General features: G+C 47.4%; 2 protein-coding genes across 4 annotated transcripts in view; one reads left to right on the top strand and one right to left on the bottom strand.

Moving 5' to 3' along the window:
• ATRX (ATRX chromatin remodeler) overlaps positions 1-9,371 on the top strand; it is a 67,135-nt gene extending 57,764 nt beyond the window's left edge. For all 3 annotated transcript variants that reach the window (XM_030272888.4, XM_030272887.4, XM_030272893.4), the window contains 5 exons: positions 3,078-3,227; positions 4,393-4,515; positions 5,062-5,157; positions 5,630-5,758; positions 6,497-9,371. In XM_030272888.4, coding sequence (XP_030128748.4) covers positions 3,078-3,227; positions 4,393-4,515; positions 5,062-5,157; positions 5,630-5,758; positions 6,497-6,775 — 777 coding nt within the window. In that variant the 3' untranslated portion in view covers positions 6,776-9,371. The remainder of the gene's footprint in view (positions 1-3,077; positions 3,228-4,392; positions 4,516-5,061; positions 5,158-5,629; positions 5,759-6,496) is intronic.
• Positions 9,372-14,143: 4,772 nt separating this feature from the next.
• Positions 14,144-25,454, bottom strand: FGF16 (fibroblast growth factor 16). Its single transcript, XM_030272895.4, has 3 exons — positions 25,043-25,454; positions 18,703-18,806; positions 14,144-15,158 (listed from the first exon to the last, which is right to left on the bottom strand). Exons 1-3 carry the CDS (start codon positions 25,317-25,319, stop codon positions 14,913-14,915), a joined length of 627 nt encoding a protein of 208 aa, XP_030128755.1. The 5' UTR covers positions 25,320-25,454; the 3' UTR covers positions 14,144-14,912.
• Between the last annotated feature and the right edge of the window lie 1,167 nt (positions 25,455-26,621).

The raw sequence follows: 26,621 nt of genomic DNA, 5'->3' as shown, positions 1-26,621 counted from the left end.
CACATTTTATTGTAACATCAAGTAATTACACAGCATTTAGAGATAAGAATTCTCTTTAAGATCCTGTAACATGAGAGCAGGGTAAAAATACCACTTTTTGTGCTTTTAGAGTGCAAGGGGAGAGCAGAGTCCTCAGAACATGGGGACGTGGAGGTTTGAAAATTCACCTTTTAGAGCTGCCCCTTTCTGGAGGGAAATGTGATCAGGAATTAGGGGAAATGTGTTCCATCTTTTTCATCTGAGCATGAATGTGAAAAAAACTGTGGGGATAATTGATTTTCTTCTCAGAAACCTGCCTGGCTCCAGTGGCATCCCCCTGGAGTGGGAAGGGTCTTCAGGAATCCTTGAGCCAGGATTTGTGTGGGTTGAGGAAGAATAATTCAGAGCTGAGTGCTGGGGTTCTTCTGACTCCTTTTTAACTTCCTGGATGAAAGAAAAAACCCAAATATTTAATTCTTGTGTTTTAAATGGGATGGGAGAATTCATTCTGTATTGTTTTAAAAGTCAGCAAGTGAAGAAACAAAACCTGCTTGGTTTTAAACTAGATCCTTGAGAATTTTGGCTTTACAACATCCAGCTTTGAGTCCAAGAGCAGTTTTCTTGGAAAATGCTGTTAAGAGGGGAGAAGGTATTGAATGCTTTTATTTTCTACAAAAATGACATATGTGCAGCCTGTTGTTTTCCTGGAAGATTATTCAAGTTTCATGTCCAGTTTTAATTGGAGCAGTAATTTTCTGCCCTCTGTGGTCTAACAAGACCTCTGGGCGTGGAGATTCTGAGGGAAGAAGTGCCTGTGGTGCTACAGCCCCAACTCCAGAGCTCCAGGGCTCTGCCCTCACTCCTCAAACAGCTTCTGGTCTTCAGCTCTGCAAATACTTGGGGTTAACAGAATATTTGTAATCCCAATGTGGTTCACATGAGTTATTTACTCTTAGCTTCCATTGTTTGCTTTCATTCATCCCCTATCCCTGCCCAGTTGGAAAGTTCTGCTTTGGAATTTCAGTCCATAAGAGGTGTCTTAAGGCTGAATGATCACTTGGTCACCTTTGCTATATTTAAGCATAGAAATAAGGACATTATAATTTACAGAATAGTTCGGTACAGTCCATGAGCTGGACAAAGGCAGGGTTGGGGCACTGGGTGTCCCTCAGAACTGGCCCTGCTCTTGCAGCCCTGCCCTGGGCTGAGTCCCCATTCCTCACGCAGGGAATTAGACTTGAAGTCACTTGTTTATTGATGTAAAATGAAAACTTGGCTCAGTTGAGGTCATGTAATGCAGATTAAAATCACAGTTCAGGTCAGTGGATATGGATATCAGTGTTGTATACTACCTCAGGACAGAGACATGTGGTTTACTGTGGTTCCATACTCGGACAACTTTGTGAATTTTGATCTCAGGCTTAGAAGAATTTGCTTCTTATTTAATTAATTTTTTTTTAGCTTCAGTATTAAATCTTCAGCTGATGGAGAAAAACCTGTGAATTACAACATAACTTGCATTCCTTCATGGAAGATTTCCTTTCTAATACATTGATCTCTCAGTAGTATTTAATTTCCATCAGGATTTTAAAAAGACAAATGTCTTTTTTAAAATTCAAACCTCTTTTTCAGTCTTTCTTCATATTTTCATTCATCACCAGGATTTCATCTTAAAGCTTACAAACCAATGGATAATCATTAGTCTATCAACATGCTAAACAAATATAAAGAAATAATTATTCTGATGGTTTTTTATGTGTAAGGTGGATTTTTTTATTGTTGCAAGATTGAACTAAATGCATCCCTGTTTTCAAGCTCCCATCATTAAAGTCAACACAAAATAAAGTTTAGGCAAAGAAAAGCAAAGCCCCCCTTGGATGTCATGTAAGGCACGTTTGGAGGGCTGTGCAGGCTGAGGGAGGCTGGGTTATATTCCATATTGTTTGCAGCCCTGCTGCTCCCAGGGCAGTTCCTGCACCTCCAGGAGCCTCCTCTGGGCTTGGTGTTACCTCCATCCCTGGGGTGTCCCTGCTTCCCTCCCAGCACCCCAAACCCCCCTGCTCTGGTCCCTGTGCCCAGCGGTGATGGTGCAGACCCCACCCGGGATATTCTGGGAGGAGCTGGTGGTGAGGACAGTTCACACCAAGCAGGAGAAGGGTGGGACAAAGAGCAGCTCATTGATAATTGGTTAATGTGATTAATGTAATTAACTTCCCAAGCACACAGAAACAAACAGCTTTGTGGAGCTGCTGTGACAGAACCCATGGTCAGGACTTCCACACTCAGTTCCCAGAGTGGCTGCAAAATCTGGTTTTTTGTGGGTACTTTTTTCAGTCATGGTTCAGCTGAGATTATAAAATGCCAGGGTGGGACGGGCTGGATTCCTGCTGGTGCAAACCCTGGCACAGTGAGGGCAGGACCTGGAGGGGCTGGAGGGACTCAGGTAACTGCTGGACTGTAATTCCTCTCAGGAGTGGTTCAGTGATGTTTTCATAGTAGGAATTTTAGCCTGAATGCTGAGGTGTGTTGGAGCTTCCTTAATTCATGAAGCTCATCAGCCACACAAGTTATGTAAAAAGCCCTGTTCAATAATGGCCTTAGAAAAGGAGCTCCTGAGCTGCAGCAGGAGCAGTTTTTCATAGTCCTGTAGGGATCTTTCTCTTCATCTTCTGCAGCATCACCTTGTCCATCAGACAGAAAGTTTTGACTTTAAAAAATGGGAGATCTGGACCCAAAGTACTGCTCAGGGCTTGAAAGGTGTAGAGATGGTGTTTCTGTATAATAAATGCAATGTATTGGTGGGTACTGTCAGTTGTCCAGCCTAAGCAAAGGAAAAGCCACTGAGAATATTCCATTCTTTTTAGGTGCATTTATTGTTCTGGAATCTGTGTGCATTCCTGTGGTTTATGAAGTGACTGGACTGTCATCTCTGCAACAGATTGTTAATCCATTGCTCTCCCTCTGAGGACAATTGTACTTTTAAATGATTTTCAAGTTTTGTTGTGCTGTGGATTGCTGATAGCTGCTGTGTGTGGAATGGGGAGGGGAAGCACAGGGCAGAGCTGGTGGGTGATTCCTCCATCTCCTCCTCTGAGCAGGACACGATCCTGGCAGAGCTGCTCCAGATCAACAAGGAGTACATAGTTGGGTACCATGAACATGATTCACTCCTGGACCATAAGGAGGAAGAGGAGCTCACTGAAGAAGAGAGAAAGGCAGCCTGGGCAGAATATGAGGCAGAAAAGAAGGTAAACCTGTTTAATCTGTTTTATGTATATGAAAATAACCTTTCCAGGTTTAGAGTTCCAATTATCTTTTCAGTTTGTCTTTGGATAATTAAATTTTGTTATAGACCAAGAAATAAATATGTAAAGCAAATCTTGACAGGAAAAATGGAGTTACTGTGTCTTTTTGCTCCTTCAATGCTGGTTCTTTCTGTGTGTTTGCTTTGCTGCTTTAATTACAAGTTACTTATACACCTGCATTTTTCTTCTAATTTATGATAAAACTCAGCTGATGTTCTGTGTAATCCCTCTTTTCCCATTTGAGGGTGTCCCTGTCAGGGGCTCTGTGTGGCAGTGTTACCTTCCTTAGCCAATACACACAGTAACATATAAATCAATACTTGACAATGCAACAGAAATCAGTGAAATTACTGTAAGGTGGAACCCTGTTCCTATTTTATTACTCTGTGCCCTGTATTGTATCAGCTACAGTTGGTGATTTATCCTCAATATTTGGGTGTGTGGGGTGCACCAAAGCTCTTTGTGTTGCTAAAACAAAAGCTGTGGCTTTACCCTTGGCAGGGTCATAAGGGAAGTTAATGAGATGCCACCAAAGTTGAAATTCTCAATCAGATTTGTTGGTTACCCCAGATTACCTTCTGAATTTCAGTGGGCCAGGCACTCTCAAAAGCCTTCCACTGAAAGTACAAAACTTGGGTGTATAAATTGCCACTGACCACCTTGAGTGAGCTGATGAAAAGGTTGGGGAGAGAAAAGAAATAGGGAGATAAAGAGAAAAATCTGAAGTTACCCTATGAGAAATCAAAATGGGCAATGAGCTTTACATTCCTGCTAATAAATTATGTATTTTACTTTTTCACAATTTCATTACAGGCTGGTCAAACTCAACACTAAGTAGTGGGTTTTCAATATAAAAAATTTACCTTAACCAACTTAAGCTGTACTAATAAGTTGTGGTCATTTATATATCAAATATTGACAAGCTAAACTCAGAGATGATTCAAGACTGGAGCTTGGGTTCCTCTGTGACTGAAATGGGGTTCTGAGCTGAGGGTGGAAACCTCCATGGTCAGTGGGCAGGGCCTGGGGCTGTCTCCAGGGGCTGCTTTGGCTGTGTGGTTGTTGCAGAATTATCAGAGTTAGTGACCAGTCACTTTGTGTTTTTCAGGGCATGACCATGCGTTTCAACATGCCCGCAGGGACCAACACAATGCCCACAAATTTCAGCTCTCAGACATATATTCCTTACAATTTGGGTGCTCTGTCAGCAATGAGTAACCAACAGCTGGAGGTAAGGAGCACAAAATGCCTGTCTTGCTGCAGGGGTTTTCTGTCACAAATTGTGGATAATGTCAGTCTGAAACACCTTTGTATTTTTAATAGTTTGGAGGTTTGGGTTTGTTTATTTTTTACATGTACCTGTACTGAAGTTTAACTTGCATGTATATAAATCTATACCTGGGCAGATTGTCAGAATTCTGGAGCATCATCTGCATTCTTTGTGGAATTTAATTTCCACTTTTGAAACTGTAACATTTTCAAATCTGTATGGTAGAAAATTTACCTGAGTTTTTACCATTCTCATGCTGGTCTGAAAACCTGTGGTACAAAAATAGGTTTTTACAAGTGCTGTCTACACATTGCCAGGTTTATACACGTTCAACTGCTCTGTGCTGAAATTCAGATGGATGGCAGCTTAGACTCATTGACTTGTGCAAATTGAGAGCAGAAAGGTAATTGGAGTCTAGGTGTGTACACGAGAAGGATCAGGAAAGTTGGGGAAGAAATGTGTTTGTTGTTTCTGTGCTTTATAACTGATGGTCTGGTGTTTTCTCAGGACCTCATTAATCAAGGAAGAGAGAAGGTAGTGGAAGCAACCAACAGTGTGGCAGCAGCAAGAATCCAGCCTCTTGAAGACATCATTTCAGCCATAGTGAGTGCAGTGGATAACCCTGGGCTTAGGTTAGGAGTGGAAAACATTAAACATTATCAAACAAAGATACTCCTACTGCAAATGGTCATCCAGCTAATGAATTGCATTATTAATGAGCATCATTTCCAGTTGGGAGTGATCTTTACCCCTGCAGTAACCCTTGGTGGTGTGTAGATGGCACAGAGCCTTACAGGAGTGGCAGTTTTGATCCATAGGTATTTGCTGTGCTCTGAAAATGCTGTTTTTTCTAGAAATCAGAACAGCAATTACAGGCCAGTAGTTGTATTTTGTAGACTGCTAATTGCCAGTTAGAAGAACTAATAACTCCTGGTTCTGGTGAAGCAGTTTTGCACTGACTGGAACTTGGGCTGGTTTAACTCTTGGTGCAACTGCGAACACAGAGCCTCAGTTACTGTCAGGCTTTTGTTCAAACGACCAGTGCCAAGAATGTTTTGGGTTTTTTGCTTTCCAGTGGAAAGAAAACTTAACCCTGACGGAGAGCCAGGTGCAGGCCCTGGCCCTGAACAGACAGGCGAGCCAGGAGCTGGATGTGAAGCGCCGAGAAGCCATTTACAACGACGTCCTTGGGAAACAGCAGATGGTAAAATATCGTGCATTTATTTATCAACTGTCAACGTTTGAATGAGGATCTTGGGTGTGTGCATTCCTGAGCTACAAGTGTATGTTTAGGCACATAAATATCCCTTACAGAATGGTCAGCAGTGTGCTGGAGTTCATTATTGGCCTCATTGAGGGAGACACGGGAGAAGTTCATGAAAAAGCCACTCACCAGGTTTTGGAGCTGAAGGGCTTTGCTGCAAGGTCATGAGGCGTAAAGAGAAATCTGATTCCCAGAGCTCAGCCAGCCACTTACACGTCTTAGAAAGTTGGTAATGTTGTTTTAGCTTAGAATTACGTTGCAGAATCTGAAAGATGCCCAGATGATGTCAGAGGGAAGAGTTTTTTCTCTCAGGCAAACAAACACTGACAGTCCACAAGTGGGACTTTCAAAGGGAAGATGAATGGTACCTGACAAATGATGATGTAACTTATACCTGGGAATAATTTCACACTAGAGTACGTGTTGCCATGGCAACTCACCTAAATGCTGCCTGCAACACAATAGCCAAGTCTTTGGGAGAACTGAGCCCTAAATGCTGTTACTAAATGGTTTCTCCAGTAATGGGCTGCTGAATGCCATCGCATTAGGGATGGTGATAACAATGGGGCTTTTTCCCCCAGCCATGCTGTCCCTAAGAAATTGATTTCAGCTCTGAAGCTGAAGCTGGGAGCAGGGGGATGGGTGGTGCACTCAGCCAGCTCTGCTTTCCCTCCACAGTTAATCGGTTGTGTCCAGAGGATCCTGATGAACAGGCGGCTCCAGCACCAGTACAACCAGCAGCAGCAGCAGCAGATGTCCTACCAGCAAGCAGCCATGGGCCACCTCATGATGCCAAAGCCTCCAAATTTAATTATGAATCCTTCCAGCTACCCAGCCATAGATGTGAGAGGAATGTATCAGTCAGTGTCTGGTGGGATGCAGCCACCCCCCCTACAACGAGCACCACCCCCAATGAGAGGCAAAAATGCAGGGCCTTCCCAAGGGAAATCAATGTGATTTTGCACTAAAAGCCTAAAAGATTGTTAAAATCAGAGAAAGAACTTTTATTTTTTTAGGAATCAATGGCCTAACAGAACTCAACTGTAAAAAAAAAAAAAATTAAAATTAATAGTTTGGTTGCTCCCCTTAAATACCATGTTCCATATTAGTGTTTCAGCTTTGTTTAAATAGGTCACAATGTTTTCCCTGTTGTCAGTGATGTTGCCTAGAATCTTCTTACATATGTTGAGTACAGGAGATAACAAGTTGTTTTCAGTGAAAACAAGTCCTCCCGTTACAGTAGCATCTCCACAGGTTTCCTGTCTAAACTCCTACGCTTGCTTTTTGTAGCTGCAAAGCTTTGGGAAGCTTAGGAAGGACTGCAAGTCTGTAAGTTCAGTCTGACATATGTGAATTGAAAACAGCTGAGTTCTTGATTGGAGTTGATTCCTCAAATTATGGAATACTTTTCTGCTTACCCATTTCTTTCTATTAGTGGGAACGTTGTAACAGAAATAGTCTAGTTTCCTTCATGGGTCATCTGTGCTGAATGGAAGAGGAGCTGAAAATGCTCTCTGAAACAGAACTGAGTGCAATATTTGTAACTACTACTGCTCTGAACCTTCTGAGCCACAGGGAACTGTGCATCCAGCCTTAAACGTGACTGGGTCTTCCCCAGTCTGCTGCCATTTCTTATTTTCAGTTCCATGTGATGGAATAACAGCTGATGGTGTGGGAGCAGGAGATGCTTTTCCTTCACAGGCTGATCCCTCGCCCTGGAGTCCAGCACAAGGCACATTTCTGGTAACTCCTTCACGCTGGTGCTACTGTCTCCTCCCATTGCCGGCAATGGGCACGGGCCAACACAATTCAATTCCTGTCTTTTGGGGTAAAATGGTGATGGTGGCCAGGGTCAGGTGGCCTGTCAGAGAACCCCCTTTAACGTGGCACAACCACTGCCCATTGAAAATCCATACAGAGAACGTGCTGTAGCAACTTCTGGAGCTGCCAGAAGCGTGAAGCGACTTTATTGATAGAGATGTGGTTATGCACTCCTCCCCATCCCTTCAGTTGTGTGAAAACATGGGTTAGGACACAAAGAGCTTGATTTTGGTTTTCTTTCTGTTCTGGTTTGGGGTTTTTTTTTAATGTAGGCCAGAGATAAATGTCAGGTTTATTCTATACCATTATCATCACTCTTTTTGCCCATACTTGTTGAGCTTGTCAGGTTCTTATTAAATACAAATAAATAGGGCTTTACTTTGCATAGAGTTTGGTTGATTCTAACCCCCCAAAAAAACCCTGTTGATCGTCTGGGGGCACGAGGAAGTGGCAGGAACATGGAGGTCGTTGTGTGTGGACAACACAGGGCTCTGGAGACAGATGGAGGTGGTGGCTCCAGATTGTGCTGGACTCTTCTGATGCTGGCGTGAACTAAAACCATTTTGGTTTCTGGGAAGTTTCTTGCAAGAGTTTGAGTTCTTGCCCTGAATGGCCAAGTTTTGCATCTGAACATGCAGATGTTCCACAGTGTTTTGGTGTGTGACTCACACTTGGTTTGTGACGTGGACAGAGTTTCGTTGGCTGCTGGAAGCCCAGCTGACAAGTTTCTGTCTTGGACTCTTTGATGACAAGATACCACAAAAGACCCTCATTGTGTTCTAGTGCTCTGCCAGCTCTGCAATTAACTCTGATCTGGGGGAGGGAGCAAAGAGAGACGTGTTGGCACTAGAAGAGACAAAAGTGAGATGTTGAGACAAACATTTGAAGGCAAATGTACTCTGGGTAATTGTCACCGATATTCCTACGTGTTGTGAATAAGAGAAGTACTTTCTACCAAACCTGGGAATGTTAAGTGGAGTTTTACAGTAACTCAAAGACTTAAATGTGGAAGTTTTAGGCAACATTGAAAGGCACATTTTATTTCATCCTGGACAAACCTATGAATAACAGAAGACTAATGCACAAGAAGGAATACAAGATAAGCGTTGAAGTAAAACCTGGACCACTTTGCTTACGTTTCTCACTTGACATTTTAGCTGCATAACAATGTGCTTTGAGTATAACATCAGGCTTTAACCAGTACTTAAAGACAGAACATACATCAGTAAGATAATAAAAGGCTCATTTTTATATTTGTTTTAGATGTTTTAACTAGATAAAAATGGCTTAAGATGACAAATAAAAATGTTGCTTGTAATACAGTTTTGCCTGCTAAATTATCCACATTTTGTAACCTGTTTATTCCTTTGGATGTAAAGCGTTTTTGCTTAGTATCGTGATATTGTATATGTTTTGTCCCAGTTGTATAGTAATGTTTCAGTCCATCAACCAGCTTTGGCTGCTGAAATCATACAGCTGTGAAGACTTGCCTTTGTTTCTATTAGATGGCTTTTCAGTTCTGTATTAAATATCTTAAGTACTATAGAAAAGGTGTCCCCTCTTCCTATAAGGCTGTTTTATAATATATTTAAGGACTGGAAATGTGTTTTTAAAAAAAGAAGAAGCATTCAAGTATGATGATATACTATGTGTTTTCACCATTCAAAGTGCTGTTTTAGTAGTTGAAACTTAAACTATTTAATATCTCATTTAATAAAGTGACCAAAATACATCAACGTGCCTTGTGCTACATTCACAGTCCAGTGTTAACTCCACAGGGATTCATCCTGGGAGTGTGTCTTTGGAGAACTGTGCTGTGAGTTGAAGCTCTTACTGTTTTCTGCAATGACTTTAGTGGATATAGATGTTGATTTCATTAGGGAAAATAGCTGTGGTCCATATTTTCAAATTACTTCATTAATAGCAGTTTCTGCCAGTCTGTCTGTTAAAAATTAAATGAGTTGTCCAGCATTGAGATGGTTAAAAGTGAGGTGAAGTTTTGCTTAGTCAAGTCAGAGTAAGGTGCTGCTGTACTTTAACCTCATAGTTGTACTTCTTCCTTCCTTGGTTATTAAATCCCACCTGCTGGGCTAAACACCCCCTTTCCCATGCAAAGGGAAGTGTAATCATTGTGTTTAAAGGTGCCCTCTGCTCATTCCCTGGCAGTGCTGGGGCTGCTAAGGGGCACAGCCAGTCTTGGTACAGCTGAGGGAGGTGGAAAAGCTGTCTGAGGTGAAAATATTGGAGTTGTGCTCCAAGGGCCCCGTGGGCAGCATGTTTTTAAATATCTCTGTGACTTTTAACTTGGCTGAACACTGATGGAAGGCAGTGGGCAGCTCAGGCTGGATGTGGCTGTCTGTGTTGGTCTGGGAAGTGTCCTGGGACGAGTCCCATGTCCAGAATGTTGTGCTGAGGGATCCCAACACTGACCAGCCCCATTGCTGTGTCAGCTGTGCCCAGCCTGAGCAGCTTTTGCCTTTATCTTAAAAGCAGAACCACTCTGCACACAGTAAATAAAACTAAATTCATCACTTCAAGCAAAAAGTCGTTTTGAAGTTGGATAGATTTTCAATGTTTATGGAAAGCCAAATGTCCTAAATGTTCCCAGCTGCAGGAGCCTGGAAAAATGCTGGTGTTGCAGCACCAGCACCAGTAATCACATGGTGTCTGTACTTCCAGAGCTGCTCAGGTGTCAGATAACCCCCTGTGCACCCTGTGTGCTGTGGAACCCACCTTGGGGATGTGGTGGGGCACAGAGCAGAATTAGAAATGTGGCTCTGGGAAAGCTGTGCTGCTGTGAGGGGTCTGCACAAGCTCCTGCCCTGCCCTGTGTGGCCGGGAGGAGTAGGATGAGTTCATCCTCTGTGTGACCCTTTCATCCAGCCACAGCTCCTGTTCCTCCTTTCCCCAGGGAGGAGATGGCTCGGGGGTCACTGGAGGAGTGTTGGGAAGGGGCTGTGGCCCGAGTGGGGACACTGCCCTGGAGAAGGGCAGGAGCGCAGGGGGAGGTGGGGTCACCCCTCGGGTCTGTGCTCAGCCACTCCCAAGGTCTTACCTCAAACACCACCCTGGCCTTGTGTGACAAAACCTGTTTGAGAAGGAGTGAGACAGGAGCTGGTGCCTGAGGTACTCCTCAGAGCCCGATCCAGCCACACCAGCTGCTTTGGGAATGCAGTGTTGCTCCCTTCCCTGGATTCTCTCCGTGCCCACGGGCAGCAGCGGTGGAGGACGCGTGCCCTGGCCGTGTCTGGTGTGGTGACCTGCCCTGCTCGGTGGCATCTGGGTGCCAGATACCTCCTGGCACAGCGAGGGAGGAGCCTGAGAATCCCTGGAATTTGCTGGTCTCCTGCCCCAGCGCAGGTGTGAGTGACAGCCTTGGTGTTCTCCATGACGGGAATTCAGCAGCTCTGGGGCAGTTTTGGAAAAAGCAATAACCAGTGCTGTCCCAAGGGGTGCAGATGTCTTTGTCTCCACATCAACACAGGAACTTCAGCCCTTCTCCTTCAGGAATGCTCCATCCCTGGGTGCCCTTCCAGGAAGGTCTCAGCCACAGGCTGGCAGCAGCAGCGCATCTCTCTGGATGTCCAGCCAGGTGGGACAAGACCAGGACGCCTTCATTGCCTTCCAGCAGTTTCTAGATTTTCTGGAGTTCTTCAGAGTTTCTGGATTCCCTCTGCAGTTTTGGGCTCTCTATCACTCTCTCCACAGGAGGTGAGTCTTTGAGGTCTCCTCTCCTTTTCCCCCTTGGAGAAAGGCGCCCCAGGCTGTGCATTCCCACAGGCAGCAGGGTCTCCATGAGGATGTCCTGAGGGCACGTGGATATTGCCACTTGTATTTCAGTCTCCAGACAATTCATCCCTGTGGCCTGGATCATGAGCCAAAGCCAGGGAGAAAGGCAGTGCTGTGCTGGCTCCACTTGGCCTCTCCCCGGCAGCTCCCCTCTGTTCCTGCACCCTCCGTAGTGAGACTCCAGCACTTTCCCACCTCTTTGCTGGAGCCTCCTGCCTCCTGCTCTGCACAGCTGTCCCGGGATAATGTTTCCCCCAGAACAGGCCCACCCCTCGTGGGTGGAAGGAGGAGGGTTGAAGAGATGCCTTTGTCCCGTTTGCTATGGTGTTTCCAGACCCACAGCCTTATGTGTAGAACAGCTCTGGGGTCAGGGGCACAGTGGGGTTTCTGGGGATCACAGCCATCCCCTGCACCAGCCTTTGCCTCCCCTTGGAGAGAAGTTTCCAGCTGGCTGTTGTGACTTTGAATCCCATGGAATCTATATGAGCTGAGACCCCAGACAAACACTTTCCTTTTGCTGACTTGGGAGATTCTGTTAGCTTGAAGCAACCCAAACATGTTTTCCTCTCAAACTTTCCTAGCAAGGTCCATCTGCCAGCCCTGTAACCTGTCCAGGTGGAAGGAGCAGTTGGCATCTTCAGCTGGGGTAACAGCTGGGCCAGGGGGGACGGGATGGGGTGGAGAGATGAGTGTGTCCACACAAACCCGCTGTGCATCACAGCCCTCCTGTGCCACTCAAAATGCACCCCATGTCTCTGGTGGTTCAGCTCCCAGGTCCCTCAGGCACTCACATCTTCAGCTGCTTTGCTGAACCAGAATCAAACAATGTAGATTCCTGTGGAAGAGCAATTTGGGTGGGATTTAGCAGGGCTGAATTCCCCATTTAATGAATGCACCACACAGGACAGGACACCAGCCTTTACCAAGGGCTTTCCAGTAAATTCTTTGTGGATTTTGCTTTTTGCAAGTATGAGTTTTTTGAAGCCAGATCCTGAAAAAGTGTTTTACAGCATCCCTGGTACCTGTGTGTCCCATTGTGGCAGGAGGCTCTGCTGGAGCAGCTCTTTGAGTTGGATATCAGAAGAACACATCCAGTGTTGCCCCCATGGGCAAAATCATCTTCCTTTGGAGTTGGTAAAAAATGTACTTGGCATTGCTGAGATCAGGTTTTGACCTTCACTTAGAAAAGGAGCATGATCTTAACCACCAGATTTCTCTTCAAGCACAACGGAAAGCCCTGGCTGGAGGGAGCAGGATCATCCCAGGGGCAGAGTAAGGCTCCGGGGCTGAGGGATTTCCCTTTGTGCAGGGGAAGGTCAAAAGTGCACCTGAGGACGAGTCTTGTGAGCGATCGAGCCCCGACACAGCAGCCTGGGATGAGATGTTTCGGCAGTGACTCAGAGGAAGTAGCTAAATAAACTCTTTTTATTTCAAACACGGGATTAAATTCCTTCATGTCTGGATCATTGAAGGTAAAGCTCCTGTAATCTCCTCATTGCCAACCCCAGCTTGTCCTCTGGTGGCTGCTGGACCCGCTGGGACAGTGAGGGGACATGGCAGGGACATGGGAGGTGGCAGAGAGGGCAAGAGACAATCGGGAGCAGAGCTGGCCTCTAGAGCTGCTGCTCCATTAGTGATGTAGCTCTTGAAGAAGCTGATGTGGATCATCTGCAGGTCACTGAAAATGTCCTGGGAATTCACAGGCTGAAGATGAAGGAGCTGAAGGTGTTACCATGACTGTTTTGCAATAAGGAGGTTAAGAAACAGCACTGGACAAAGCAGTTGTGCTAAGGAAAAGCCAGAGCCACCACAGCTGTAGTTGTTCAGGTTTTTGCACACTCCAGAGAACCCTTTTTGCTGTCAGCCTCTCCTCGTGCTGCAAAGTGCCTGTGCCTCTGCAACCACACACTCCTGGTCCCACCGTGTGCTGAAATCCCTCTCTGCTGATCACAGGGGACAAAACATGAGCTGGCATCATTGCTGGAAGCTTTCCCTGCAGGTCTGTGACATCCCAAGCCGGCAGCAAAGGGCAGACGTGGCACAAGTGTCACTTGAGGGCCTGTGCTGGCACAGCCAGGCCTCCCCCATCCGTGTCCCTGGCCTGGCTGGAGGAGGGCTGTGCTCCCTGGCACTGTTGGGCACCAACTGGGAATACGGGACTCGCTCAGGGCTGCCACATGTCATCAGCTTTGCTGAGCCCAGGTGGGAGCAGAGGAAAGGTGACAGGACTGTGGGACCAGGCAGCTTCTGCAGAGAAAATGGCACACAGCCATGAACATCCAAGCACTGCCTGCAGCAGGGGATGACCCTCATGCACCGTAATTGCCTAAAAGTGAGGGGGTTTAGAATTGCTGCTGTTGCTCTCTATTTCTCCACGGATTTTTCATGGTGCTGCAGGTAAATCTCATGCAAGATGTGCTGGTTTTATTGCAGGACTGATGGGTCCACCCAAACCACAGCAGATGCTCCAAATGTTTGTCCTCTTGGTTTTGAGCAGGACGGTAAATCCACGGGGGTGCCTCATGCCCCAAGGAGACCGAGCCGGTGCTTCCCAGACCTGTGATTTGATGTCATCTTCCTGCAGGAGTTTGGGGCTTAGGTAATTGATCTTTACTGCACAAAGCCCTTTCAGAGGTGGATTTATTGTTCATGTTGCTGGGGAAATACCAGGTTAGTTGTTGAAGAGGGCCAAAAAAAAAGGGCTAGCAAGAAATCTATAATATAAAGACAATTTTATTGCCGATAAGCTCTTAAAACTCATTTTTTTTCCTGTTTCAGTAGGACCTTATTCTTCCTGATGAAAATCCGGTCATAGCATCTCTCATTAAAAATAAAATTATTTTGAAATAAATAAATATATAAAATAAATATCATATACATTTTATAAATAGTTTTGTCCTTATGCACAGTATCCATGCTTACATCTGAATAATGTTCCTTGCCCCATTCCCACCCCAACAGCAGGAAGAACCCCACAAATCAGGACCAGTCCATGGAGCATCATCCATGTAGCAAACTCCCAGGCTGCTTAAGCAGGGCACCACTCAAAGGCTTTTCCTTAGCAGGGAACTATCCCAGCTCAGCAGCAGCATCTGCAGCAGTTCTGTGGTCTTTGTTTTCTTTTCTTCTCTTCATTTTTAGTTTGTTCTGGGGCCTTTTTTCCCCCAGTGATCATTTGCTTACCTGCTCGTTCTTTTAAGCAACCGTAACATTGAATATTCAGCCTCTCTTGTAGCAACCGGGTAACAAAAGTGAACAAAAATGGAAGATTAAATGTAGGGTTCCCTCCCTTCCCCTACCCCCGCCCCATAAATAACCCAGGTTCGATATACACTGGAAACAAGGAGGAACAGCAGTGTCTGAATTCAATGTAAGTGCTTCCCTAGGTCATCTACTCTTACAGGAATGATGGAATGACTATTAATAGAGTGCTCTGGGAAAAAGCTTGGGAGCCCAAGTATGTACACTGACACCGCAGGAACCATCACCTGTAGTGGAAGAGGTCTCTGTACATGGCAGGGATTTTGGCAGGGTCCACAGGCCGGGGTAAGAAGTGGGTGAATTTCTGGTGTCTCTTAGTCCTGTACCCCTCACGGGGGGAGCCGTCCTTGTTGAGGGCCACGTAGTACTGGCGCTCCGAGTCGGGGTGCTTGTACAGCGTCGAGGCGTACGTGTTGTACCAGTTCTCCTCAAACTGCTCGCGGAAAACGCACTCCCGGGTGAGCTTCTTCTGCCGTGGGCAGCGCAGCAGGGGAGCGAGGAGACACAAAGAGACATGTCAGAAAGGTAAAAGAGAAAACATTGTCACCATTCCTTACTTTGTTTTTCTAGCATTTTCCCAGCTGCCTTCTCCTGGCTCCCCTGAGGATGAAGACTTTGCTGCTGGGGATGCTTCCCCTGTATGAGAACTAGAAATGGGCATAAGCCAAGACCCAAGGACCTCTGGAGCTGGAGGAGGAAGGGGACAAAAGCAGGAGAAGGTGGGTGTGGATTTTGCAAAGGTGCTCCATGAATACATGAGACAGGTACACGACAAAGCTCCAAACCTGTCCAGGTGTGAGTTTGAGCTTGCTGGGGTGGTCGTGCCACCAGGCAGCCCCCTCCAAGGTACCACACACCCCAAATCCCCTCTTTTGGGTGAGAGAAGCAGCAGGCAGCACATCTGAAGGGTCTAAACAGGAAAACAGGAGCAAGCACTGCTTTGGAAGTTCAGGGCACAGAGTTGGATGCACTGAGATGGGAATGAAAGCATGGCTCGGGATTTTACCTCCTGGAGTGGCAGCGAGCTGTGATGGGAGGCTGTAACAAGACCCAGAGGGATGTGGGATGTCAGACCCCGGGGAAGATTTAGGGTGGTGATAGGTGATGTGATGAGGGTGTGCAGCTGGTGCATCCCATGCTGGCGTGGGGGGACAGATGGCACTGGTGTCACCACAGACAGAGCCAGCCTTCCCATCCAGCCCTTACAGCTGGGGGCTCTTGGCAGTGGCTGTTTGATGATGGACTTTTCGTTCACGTCCTTCCCTCTCCCTGCCATCTCCATGTGCCAGCTACAGGGATGTGCCTGGCTGCAGTGGGGAGCAAGGCTGTCCCTCTGCCCCACAAGGACACAGGTAGCTTTGCCAGCTCTGCTGTGCTGTCACAGAGGGTCCAGCCCCCCCGTCCCATCCCACAAGGGTACTGCCAGGGTGACTGGAAGCCCTTTCAGCTGAAGGGCAGCCTGTAAATGTAGAGTGCTCTAATATTACAGCCACTGTCCCTCCACTGTAAACTATCTGGGCAGGGAATGTGTCCCCTCCGCGGCACACCGAGTGCTCAGTAAATGTTACTGCCTGCAGTAGATGTGTTTTGTAACACAATCCAGGAGCTCACCTATGCTCAGAACCTGTTTTCAATGTTCTGCTGCTAATTAAATAAAGCCTGAGGTGAGTTGTGAGCCCTCCAAAAGTCCTAGGCCACAGCCTTGGCCATCTGAGACCCACAGAACTGCAGGCTTCTCTTCCCAGCTCTGTCAATAAATACAGGCTGGGTTTTTTCCCTCCTCTCAGATGCCATCTACTTGGAATATGTTGGAACCTGATGACTGGCTGAACTCTGGCTGTTGCTTTGTCCCCATTCCCCTGAGCTGCACTGGGCAGTTTGGAGTACAGTGCTTGTGGAAAATGTTTGGCGAGTCTGGGGTGATTTTGCAAGGTGTGATTTATTCCCTTCCAAGCCCTGGGATGTCCCCACTGAACCTGACACCACACAGGCAGCAGGCAAGGTGCTGCCCATGACTTTTGCTGCCCTAAGTATTAGTGGCATTTCTGAAATCCTTGGGGAGCTTTACAGAAATGCTGGCATGAAGTCAACAGGGACAGGCGGAAAAGCTGTGTGTCCTGAGGGGACTCCACGTGTCGCTGTGGGGATGGCTGGCCCTGGCTGCATCAACATAGGCATCAAGCAAAATTGGCACAGAGGGAAATAATAAACTTGCTGAAAATTTAAAAATACTGCTGTACTGTGATCTCCCAAAATACCATTGTAATGCTAATGCTGTTGTCAGGCGCTGTTTTATGGACCTTTAATTAAGAATACTGTAGTGGCTTTTGAGTTCCAAAAGCCATCATTGTACAACCCACGTGTCCCAGATTTTAAAACTCCGGGGTTATTTGGGGACCTGGCTCGTGACGCTGGAAGTTTGGATGAGCCTTTTGAGTGTGTCCCTGCAGTGTCCTGCCTGGTGCATAATATCCTAGAATGGTTTGGGTTGGAAACAACCTTAAAGATCACCTCATTACAGACCCCTGCCATGGGCAGGGACAGCTCCCACAACTGTCTTCAGGTCAATTCTGTTTCCAGATTCAGTGCTGTAAAATGTTACCCTATTTTTGATTCTGTGTTGTAACATGAACACGGGATCTAGAATTTAATTAACCCATCATGAAACTCAATTCACAATCAGAGCTGCAGGGTTTGAAGGCAAAGAGGGGGGGATACAAGGGCTCATGTTCTCCAGCAGGCATGAGTGAAAGCTGAAACTCCAGGAGCTGCTGAGCAGCCTTAGAATTTGACAGGAGAGGTGCTGCTCCAGCTCTGCTTTGTGAAGTGTGCGTCAGGAGATTTTGTGTTTTATGGAATCCTGGTGATTTTTTTTTCTGTTTTGCACATTTTTAATTTAACCACTGTTTTGCATTTAACTGCTGTGCAGGGCAGAAGCTGTTACAGAAATGAGATGGGAGAACAGTTATTGGTGCATGCAGTATTTGATGATCAGAGAATCACAGAGGGGTTTGGGTTGGAAAGGACCTTAAAGCTCATCCCTGCCCTGGGCAGAGACACCTTCCACTGTCCCACATTGCTCCAAGCCCCATCCAGCCTGGCCTTGGACACTTGCTGGGATGGGGCAGTCACAGCTTCTGTGGACAACTATCTCATATAAACATCAGCAGATGTGTCTTAAATGGTGGAAGGGTCTATGGTAGTCTCAGGTGGAAATGGAACAGGGAAAAATGAGCTGAACTCATGATTTACTGTTTGCCAAACAAAGGTTTTCTTACAGCTTCTGGGTATGCAGAGTACATGAGTTTTAACTTGTACAATGACGCTTATCTGATGGTGAGAGGAAGTGCTGCCTTTTGCTTTGGTTTAAAACTGGTTTATTTCAATTTATTTTTACAGTGATCCACCCTTAATTGAGCTAAATAATTAGGAATTGAGCTAAATTAACCTGTAGGAAGCACCTCTGCCCAGCTGTTAAGACCTGACATTTTGACTGTAAGTCATAACAATTAATGAGTTTACACATGGGGTTTTTAGTCAAAACATGGAAAATTTTCGCCTGAAAAGGGGACTTCTAGGAAATCATGAACAGCAGCCCTAAACTTCAGATTCTGTTGGTTAAAGAGCTGTAATACAAAGATAAGACCTGCAGATAGGTGCAAACCTGACCACAAGGAGAATACAACTGATGGGTTACTCAGGCTGTAAAAACACATAAACAGTTCCTGGCTTTATGCTTAATGTCCCCCTGCCTTTACCTGGCCATTGCCACATCATTTGTGAAAGGCAAAACCTCAGTGTGATGTCTGGGGGCTGGGCACCACTGTGGGTTCCTACAGCAGGAGTGAATCCTCCCTCAAACCTGATTTCCTACATATCATTTATGTTAAAACAGCAGTGGCATCAAGGGTAGGATGGAGATCACGGGCACCAGAAGGACATGGAGGGCCTGTGACAGAGCATTTGTGACACAACTGAGGCCACAGGCTGCAATCAGCCCAGCCTGAACTTACCGACCCATAGAGCTCGCCTCTCTCATTCATGCCGAGGTAGAGTCCGGAGTCCACCCCACGGATGCTCACCAGCCCCACTGCCAGGCTAATAAACTCCAAAATCCCTAAAAAGAAAAAAAAAAACTGCAAATCATACAGAGGGAAAAAACAACACCCAGCACCAGCAACAAAAACAAACCAGCCATTCCCAGCAACAATACAGTTCTTAACTCTGTAGTCCCATCTGTGCGCAGTCTTCTGATTTCCAGTCTGGGCTTCTCCCCAGCATTGTGAATTTGAGTTGCCCAAGAGGGATTGTCTTTGCTAATGAGAAAAGCTTTGCAAGGTTTTGTTGGTTTGAGTTTGGATTTTTTTCATAATTATCACCAAGAAGACAGATGTAGAAACTTGGGCCTGGCCACAAGCAATGTCAGAAGGCTGTTAACATGCTACATTTTATTCTTCAACAAAATGAGTGCCGTTTTGTTTTCTAGAATAAGATGATAGTCCTACAGGTTTTAAAGTCATGGGTACAGTAAAAAGAAGTGAAAAGCACTAGAAGAGATGTCTGTGAGGACTATCTTCATCCTGGCACTCCAGTGGCATACTTGCCAACCCAAATGTATATACAAGCCATAGGGATAAAATCCAGCTGCAAAGCACGCAAGTAAAAATGCATCTTCCTCTGCAGCCATCGGAGCCATGACACTGCCAGTCCTTTCTCTGTCACCCCCTGCCACTGTTACTGCCAGAACCCTTTCCTGCCCACTCTCAGCCTCCTGCCAGCCTCTTCCCAGTCCAGCAGCATCCGCCCCAGCCATCCCCAGCCCTGCAACAGCAACTGTTTTACCCATGGGCTGCAGCCTGCTATGATGGTGGCAGCCTCATTTCCTCTGGAAGGAAACAGCAGGGTCTGGCTGCTGCACCCCCACAGCTGCAGCTGTTTCAGTGGGGAAGGACTTGTAACAGGAGAACCTTTGGTGAAGCACTTAAAAAACAAATGGCCCCTACCCAACACCACAAGTGGTGGGGACCTTCAATCTTCCCAGGAAGAGTGCCTGAAGGCAGTGGTGGGACTGTGTTATTATGGATTTCACACACTACCTATGTAGAGGTCACGGGCAGTTTTGCCAGTGTCCAGTGCAGGATTAATTATCTGGGAGGCAGGAAGGAAGAGGGTTTTCCTCATCTCATCTGATGACTGCATGTCTCCATTGACTGGAGGGGAAAGCTGCTCTAACCTTTAGCGTGGCTCCAGCTCTCCTAATATAGCTCCCAAAACATCTAGCCCCGGGTAATTGATGCTCTGATCAGGTAACTTCCGAGAGCTCCTCTTAAAAGTATTGCCTTGGTTTTAAGTCCTGCCTTGTCACCGCGTGACAAGCGGCCACCTGAGCCAGCTGACTTCAGTGGCAGCCACAGCTCCGGGTCACCCACAGCCTGGGGCACGGATGTGACAACTCTCAGATGACACTGCATCACTGCCTAAATACAGGACAGCCCAGACGGCGATGGATACCCCTGACCCACTTTGTGCAGTGCAGACTCATCGTCAGGTGCTGCAGGAATTCCTGCCTACCCTCAGACCTTCTGTCCTCCTCTTCCCCTGCCTGCTCAGGGGCCTGTGCATCTAATCCAGCCCTCCCTGAAACCACTGGGTGCTAGAGGACATGAAATATGGACTTGGGAGCAGCAAGGCTTGGAGACAAACAGAGAAGCAAACACCACAAAACACTCTTTATGGACTGGAGCAGACATTTTACAGGCTGAAATATACCCAGCTACACATCCTGGCCTGGGGACACATCCTGCCTGCAGAAACATCAGGAACAGGCAGCCTAGGCAAGGAAGGCAGCCTTTCCAAGCCAGACAGGCACAGACCCTGGCTCTGCTCCTCTCAGTAGCTCTTGCGGTTTCTTAGCTGAAAAGAATCCCAAACAGGGAGGAGAGAGGTGCAGGATGAGAGGGGGTTTCCTCCCTTAACTGCCCACCAGTTCTGACATGAGGGAGTTACTGAACTGCTGAGTGCTTTTTCCCATCTCCAGACAAGAAATTAGCACAGTCACTCTTTGAAAAGAAGGGAGTGAGGAAAGATGGACAACTACAGGGAGAATAAAAATTAAAGCAGGAGTACAGAGATACACCCAGGCATGGGGGAGACTTTCCTAGGCTGGAGACCAAGGAATATTCCAGTGAAACATATCAAGTAACTGGAGAAGGTAGATGGACCTTCCTGTAGGTATAGACACAGTCCTCAGCATCAGCACTTTTTTTGTCTCCTGTCACTTCTGAGAAGCAGGAAAATGCTGTTGGTTCCACTGAGGAACTGAGGGATGTCTAAAGCAGGGGAACTCAGATCTTGAGTATGCCCACACACATGCGCTCTATGAGGCACATCAATCCAGCTCTCCAAAGACCTGGGAAGGACCAAGCCAGGAGCAACATCAGCATCTTCCTTCTCTGAGCAATGAGACATCCCTCAGCTGGTGCAGCTTGGATACATATGGGTTTTGCAAATGAAATTTCTTCCAAGATGTGCCCATGACAATCTCTTCTGACAACATCCCTTGTAGTATTCCTCTTTTCTGATCTCTGAGTGGCATTTGGAGACGTGCATGGAAGATAACTATGCTGAAAGAGCATTAAGAACATAATTTGAGCCCACAAAAGTCAGGAGACAGAGTGAAAGCTGAAAATATGTGGGCGGATATCCATCCTGTCCTTAACTCACTCCAATTCTAGACAAAATTGCAGCTTCGTACATCTGATCTCCAGCAGCACAGGGAGTGGCCACTGGGGCCAGCTCAAGAATTCACTTTCCAATTGTAGCGGTGTGTTTTTGTGGCAGACCATGCTTTTGTTTTTTTCTTTTGCTTTTTTTTTTTTCTTTCCCCCAGGACTTTCCTCTTTTTTTTTTCCCCCACTTTGATTATTCATTCTCTTTGTTCCTTGAGTCTTTCCAGATAAGACTTGGAGAGATTTGATTAAGACTCTGACTGGATTAATTTACCACTAAAGCACTGAATAATCTCCTGAGCTTTGCCATGGCCAGACCCACACACTCTCGCCTTACTCTAAACCATCCCTCAAAGAAAAATTCAGCTCCCTGCACCTGTCTCTTCTTACATGACTGTATTCAGGAGCTGGGGCACAGAAACATCAGATGTTGTATTAATGGCTACAAACCTAAAGCTTCGGCTAAAAACCTCAACAACTGTTCAGCAACAGGTGCACTATGGTCTGAATGTCAAAATTACAGCCAAACTTTCTTTAGAGGTCTCAGCAGCTTCTCTAGGAGTCTGTGTAACATATCCATGAGCAGGTTTGTACCCAGAAGAGCTTTGTTTTCTGCCTTTATTCATCTGCAGTGCAACCTCAAGGCCTCTTTCCTCCACTGCATGAGTAGCACCATTGGGTTCACTTCTTTAATGCTCCTGTAAAAGAGGCAGAAAAGGAGCGGTTCTTCCTGGCAGGGATTTTCCTGGCAAATTTCTCTCAGTTTCATTCTGGGAAGGATTGTCATTGGGGTGTTAATGTCAGTCCAGACACCCTCCAGATTTTGATTGTCCTTTATTTCTTTGTAGAGGAAAGTTCTGAGCAGACGTAGTGAGAGAGATACATTCTGAAAAACACTTTTTTTTTTGCGGGGTGAACTTGCCAGAGCTGCCAGTTCAGAGACTGAATTTGGGCACTTCTGTAGTGTTAGAATGAGCTTTCTTCCAAGAAACCTAGAGGGCTTTCCCACATTTTGCATTAAAGCTCCTCTAGGAAAAATAAGTCGCACTCCATTGTTCTTGCAAGAATCTGTGTTTTTAGAAGTATAAAATATCACATTCCAGAAGACAGGTGTGATTTAGGAAAGCTCCAGTCCTTGGCAGATAAGAGGCAGTAGTTCCTGTGATTGCTCAGGCAGTGTGGGTGGATGATGCCAGTACCTCCCATGTCCTACAGTCACACCCCCAAATGCTGTTGTACAAAAGAATCTCTTCTTTTAACCCTCACTGTTGGGACCTTGGGACTCCGTTCTGCATCAGCAGGTCTTTGGCTATTTTCCTCTCTGGAAGATGTGGATGTCTTGCACATCTGGTAGCTTCTGGGATGGCTGCTCATGGGAGGGTGCAGATACCCTCATGGGAGGGTGCAGATTCAGGGATAGAATCCCTGAATCCCTTCCAGATTAAGAGACAGGGATGCCAAGTCCTGTTCTACCCTACATCACACCTGCAGCTGGACACGTGCCTGGGCTGTGCCATCACAGCCATCCATGGAGCACCTTAATGATCTGCACATGGTACCAGCAAGCACCTTCCAGCCACATGGGCTTGATCCTGGATTTCTGAGTATTTCTCCAGGTGCTTCAACATTTAAGGCAGCTTTAAAGTGCTTCCCTGAACCCCTCATCTACCTCTGCATCCCTCGCCATAGCTTTGGAGTCCCCAGAATCACTCAGGCTGCCTATTCCCGTTATAAGTTACTTCTTTCTGACTGTTGCATGCAAAATTTAGGAATGCATCGATACATGACATCCTAATATGAACCATACCAGTAACATTGGAATTTAAATATTCATGGCTACTGAACGCAGATGGTGAATACTGTGTGCCAATACATTATTGCTTTGAGTCTCTGCTGAAGCAAGGCTTAGTCCAACTTGATCTGAACGCAAGGATTCCAGTCTAATCCTTTGGGGCTTTGTCTTGCAATTACAACAAATAACTATTTATTTTACACCACCTCTGGGAAAACCCTGAAGCAGAAAACTATAATATCTGAAGTCTGGTCTAGTTTACAGAGCTGGATGCGGACTGCTAAAACACTTAGGGAATGCCAATGTTTCAATTTATTGAAATCACTGTGTGACTTAAACTTCAGTGTGCAAAATCCATGGAAAGTTTTAGCATGTCTAACATGTTTTTCCAAGTTGAAAAATATACTTGTTTTACTCAATCTTTATAAAAAATGGACCTGAAACAAATGCTGCCATTTGAAACTGGCTGTTTAGTTCTACAAAGGTAGGGGAAAAGAACTGATAGACTAGAAACACTACGTGGCAGCTTGAACTAAAACCAACCAGATGCAATGGGTTTGCTTTCAACTCTTTGAATGTGGAAACCCATTGCATATTACAGCACAAAAGGTTAAAAGATGGGTGTTTTCAGGAGGTAATTAAAGAACACTCGCCCCAGAACGTATTAGTGCCTGACTCTGACCCGCGGGTTATGACTTTCTTGTTGATTTAGGCAGGGACATGCCATGCACACACCTGGTGTTTATGGAAAGATAAGCTTCCCCAATTGTTCCAAAAACCTGCCTTACACCTCCAACAATAGCAGCGGCAGCACTTCTCGGAGTATCAGAACCGACTGGTTGCAAACAAGTAAAGGCAAAAAAAAAAAAATTCCTTTCACCGAGGAATTAAATCACTTGAAAACTGTAAAAAGTCTTGCAAGCACATCTTGCAACCTGTTGACAACATAGCTGAGATCACTGGCATGGGACTTGTTGATGGCTTATACAGACACCTGCACTAGATGCTGGAGTAGCGGGAATTTCTCTTTACTGTGCTCAAACCGACTGTACTCTTTTGCCTGTGGCTTGGGATGCATTTTTTGAAGATTACATATAGTCTCATTAGAGGTCACTGCTCTTGTATGCCACTGATTCAGGCACCGCAGTCTTCTAGCTGTATCCCGGTCAGCAAGGTAAATCCACGGTACTCTGCCTATTGTTCCATCTTCTTTCTTCCGAGGTTCCCTAAGTGTTTTTCCCTCTTCAGCTTCCCCCTTTCCTTTCCAACAACCTTCCCAAACCCTGCTCCTGACACCCTTCCAGCCAACAGATCCCTGCCCGCTTTGGGGAGACACTCTTCTAATCAAAGTCATGCATATAAAAGAAAGCAGCTCACAAGTATCTACAGATGCCAGAAAGGAGGAGTTAAAAAAAAAAAAACCAAAAAAAACCAAAAAAAAATCCGAAACAACTAAAAAAAGCAAGGAATTTCTTTTTCCAACCTAGGAATTTCCAAGAAATTCCAACGAGGAACGTCTCTGTTTTGCCTCCCTCACCACTAACTTCAGAGGCAGAGCTAAAACTGGTCATCGTCCTCTTTTTAAAATTTATTTAATTTTTTTTTTTTTTTACTTTTTCTATTTTTCCCCCCTTGCAAAGGCATGTTTTAGTGCACCTGCAGAAAGGCTGAGCGCCGGGAGAGTAGGAAATTGGAAATAAAAACTCCCGCATTGCTGGGGAGTGAGCGCATTTATTTAGGAGGCCAATTATATCCATCGCGGGATGATTTATATTAGCGGGGTAATTAGTTGTGCGCGCGGGGCACCTGCTCGGGCACCCCCCGGCCCCTTACCGAAGCGGCTGTGGTCCTGCCGGGTGCCCTGCACCGTGCCGTTGGGGAAGATCTCCAGGTGGAAGCCGGTGCGGCAGTAGAGCTGCCGCCGCCGCAGGATGCCCTTGAGGTGAGCGAAGTCGGTGGGGGAGCCCCGCTGCAGCCGCCCCTCGATCTGCCCCAGGCGCTCGTTGAGGAAGCCGGGGGAGTCGGCGAGGGGCAGCCCGGCGCCCAGCGCGGGGGGAAAGCCGTGCAGGTCGGGGTCCAGAGCGCCCAGGAAGCCGCCCACCTCGGCCATGGGCGCGGAGCGGAGCGGCCCCGGGGGCGCGGGCAGAGCGGCCGCTCAGAGCGCGGGCTGCGGCCGCCCGGCCCCGCGCTGCCGGCCCCGGCCCGGCCCCGCGCCGCCCGCGCCTCCCATCGCTGGATCCAGTGTCCCGCCGTCGGATGCGAACTGCACTTTATATACGTACACACTCCCCTTACATTGACATATTGGATATTTAAATGCAAGCCACACCTCACTGGCATCCCCTTTGGCGATTGCTTCCCTCCCTCCTCCCCCCACCCCCCCACCCCCCCCCAATTCTCTGATGCATTTGGCTTTTTTTTTTTTTTGCCTTAAAAAAAAAAAAAAGGGCCCGCTTCACTCCCTCTTTTATTATGAAAAAAATGGCAGGAAAAAGCTACACATCGCAGTGAGGCGTAACAGCTCTTGGCAGGTCCCGCCAGCCGACGATGAAATCATGGAGCCCCCGCACGCACCCGCTCCCGCACCGCCGGCAGCCCGGGCCCCGCTCCCGGCCCTGCCCGGCCCCGCAGCCGCGACCCCGACCCCGCACGGGCCCGGTGGGTCGGTGGCCCCGGGGCCGTCGGAAGCCCCAGGTCCGTCGGTGCCGCCGCAGCCCCGAGCGTGCCCCCCACCCACCACCCCCCGGAACGGACACGGTGGAAAAAAGCAACACGTGAGGAGAGGGTCGGTGGCGTTTTTCAGCCGAATGTGTAAAAACGGAACGTGATCTTTCTGAAAGGCGATCCCGCGGGCTGTACGGCCGGGTTACAGCCACCGGGAGGGGAGGGAGCCCGCGGCGGGGCCGGGCAGCGCCGCTCCTGTCCCTCCCCACCTTCCCCATGTTGGAAACAGGTGTTTCCGCGCTCTCCCGGCCCGCCGACACCGTATGTGTGGCGGCAGCTGCGGCCGCGCTGCAGACAGACGGAGCCGGCGGAGCGGGACCGGCGGGAAGCGGGCACGGACGGGCCGGAGGGACCGAGGGCAGGCAGCGCCCCCGCCCTGCCCGGCAGGCGGCGCTGCTGCTCGCGCCGCGCCGCCCCGGGGCGCCGGGCCCATGGCGGGCGCTGAGGGCGCCCAGGTGGGCCCGGGTCTGGGTTGTCGTGTCCCTGGAGCGGGGTATCGCCCGCGCCCTCTGCCGTGCCCTGCCAGGGGACACAGACCCCACAAACATCCAGAAGCACCCAAAACTGCTCCCAAGCCACCGGTCCGCTCTGCTGCAGCGGCTCCCCCGGGTGGCATCAGCGTGCAGAGCTGAGGCATCGGTGATGTCCACCTCAGCGGGTCTCCCACACGGGGTAGCCCCACCGTGGG

Source organism: Taeniopygia guttata, chromosome 4A, assembly GCF_048771995.1.
Source record: "Taeniopygia guttata chromosome 4A, bTaeGut7.mat, whole genome shotgun sequence".
Taxonomy (NCBI): Eukaryota; Metazoa; Chordata; class Aves; order Passeriformes; family Estrildidae; genus Taeniopygia; species Taeniopygia guttata.
The sequence above is the reverse complement of the archived record's forward strand: the minus strand, read 5'-3'. Positions and strand labels throughout refer to the sequence as shown.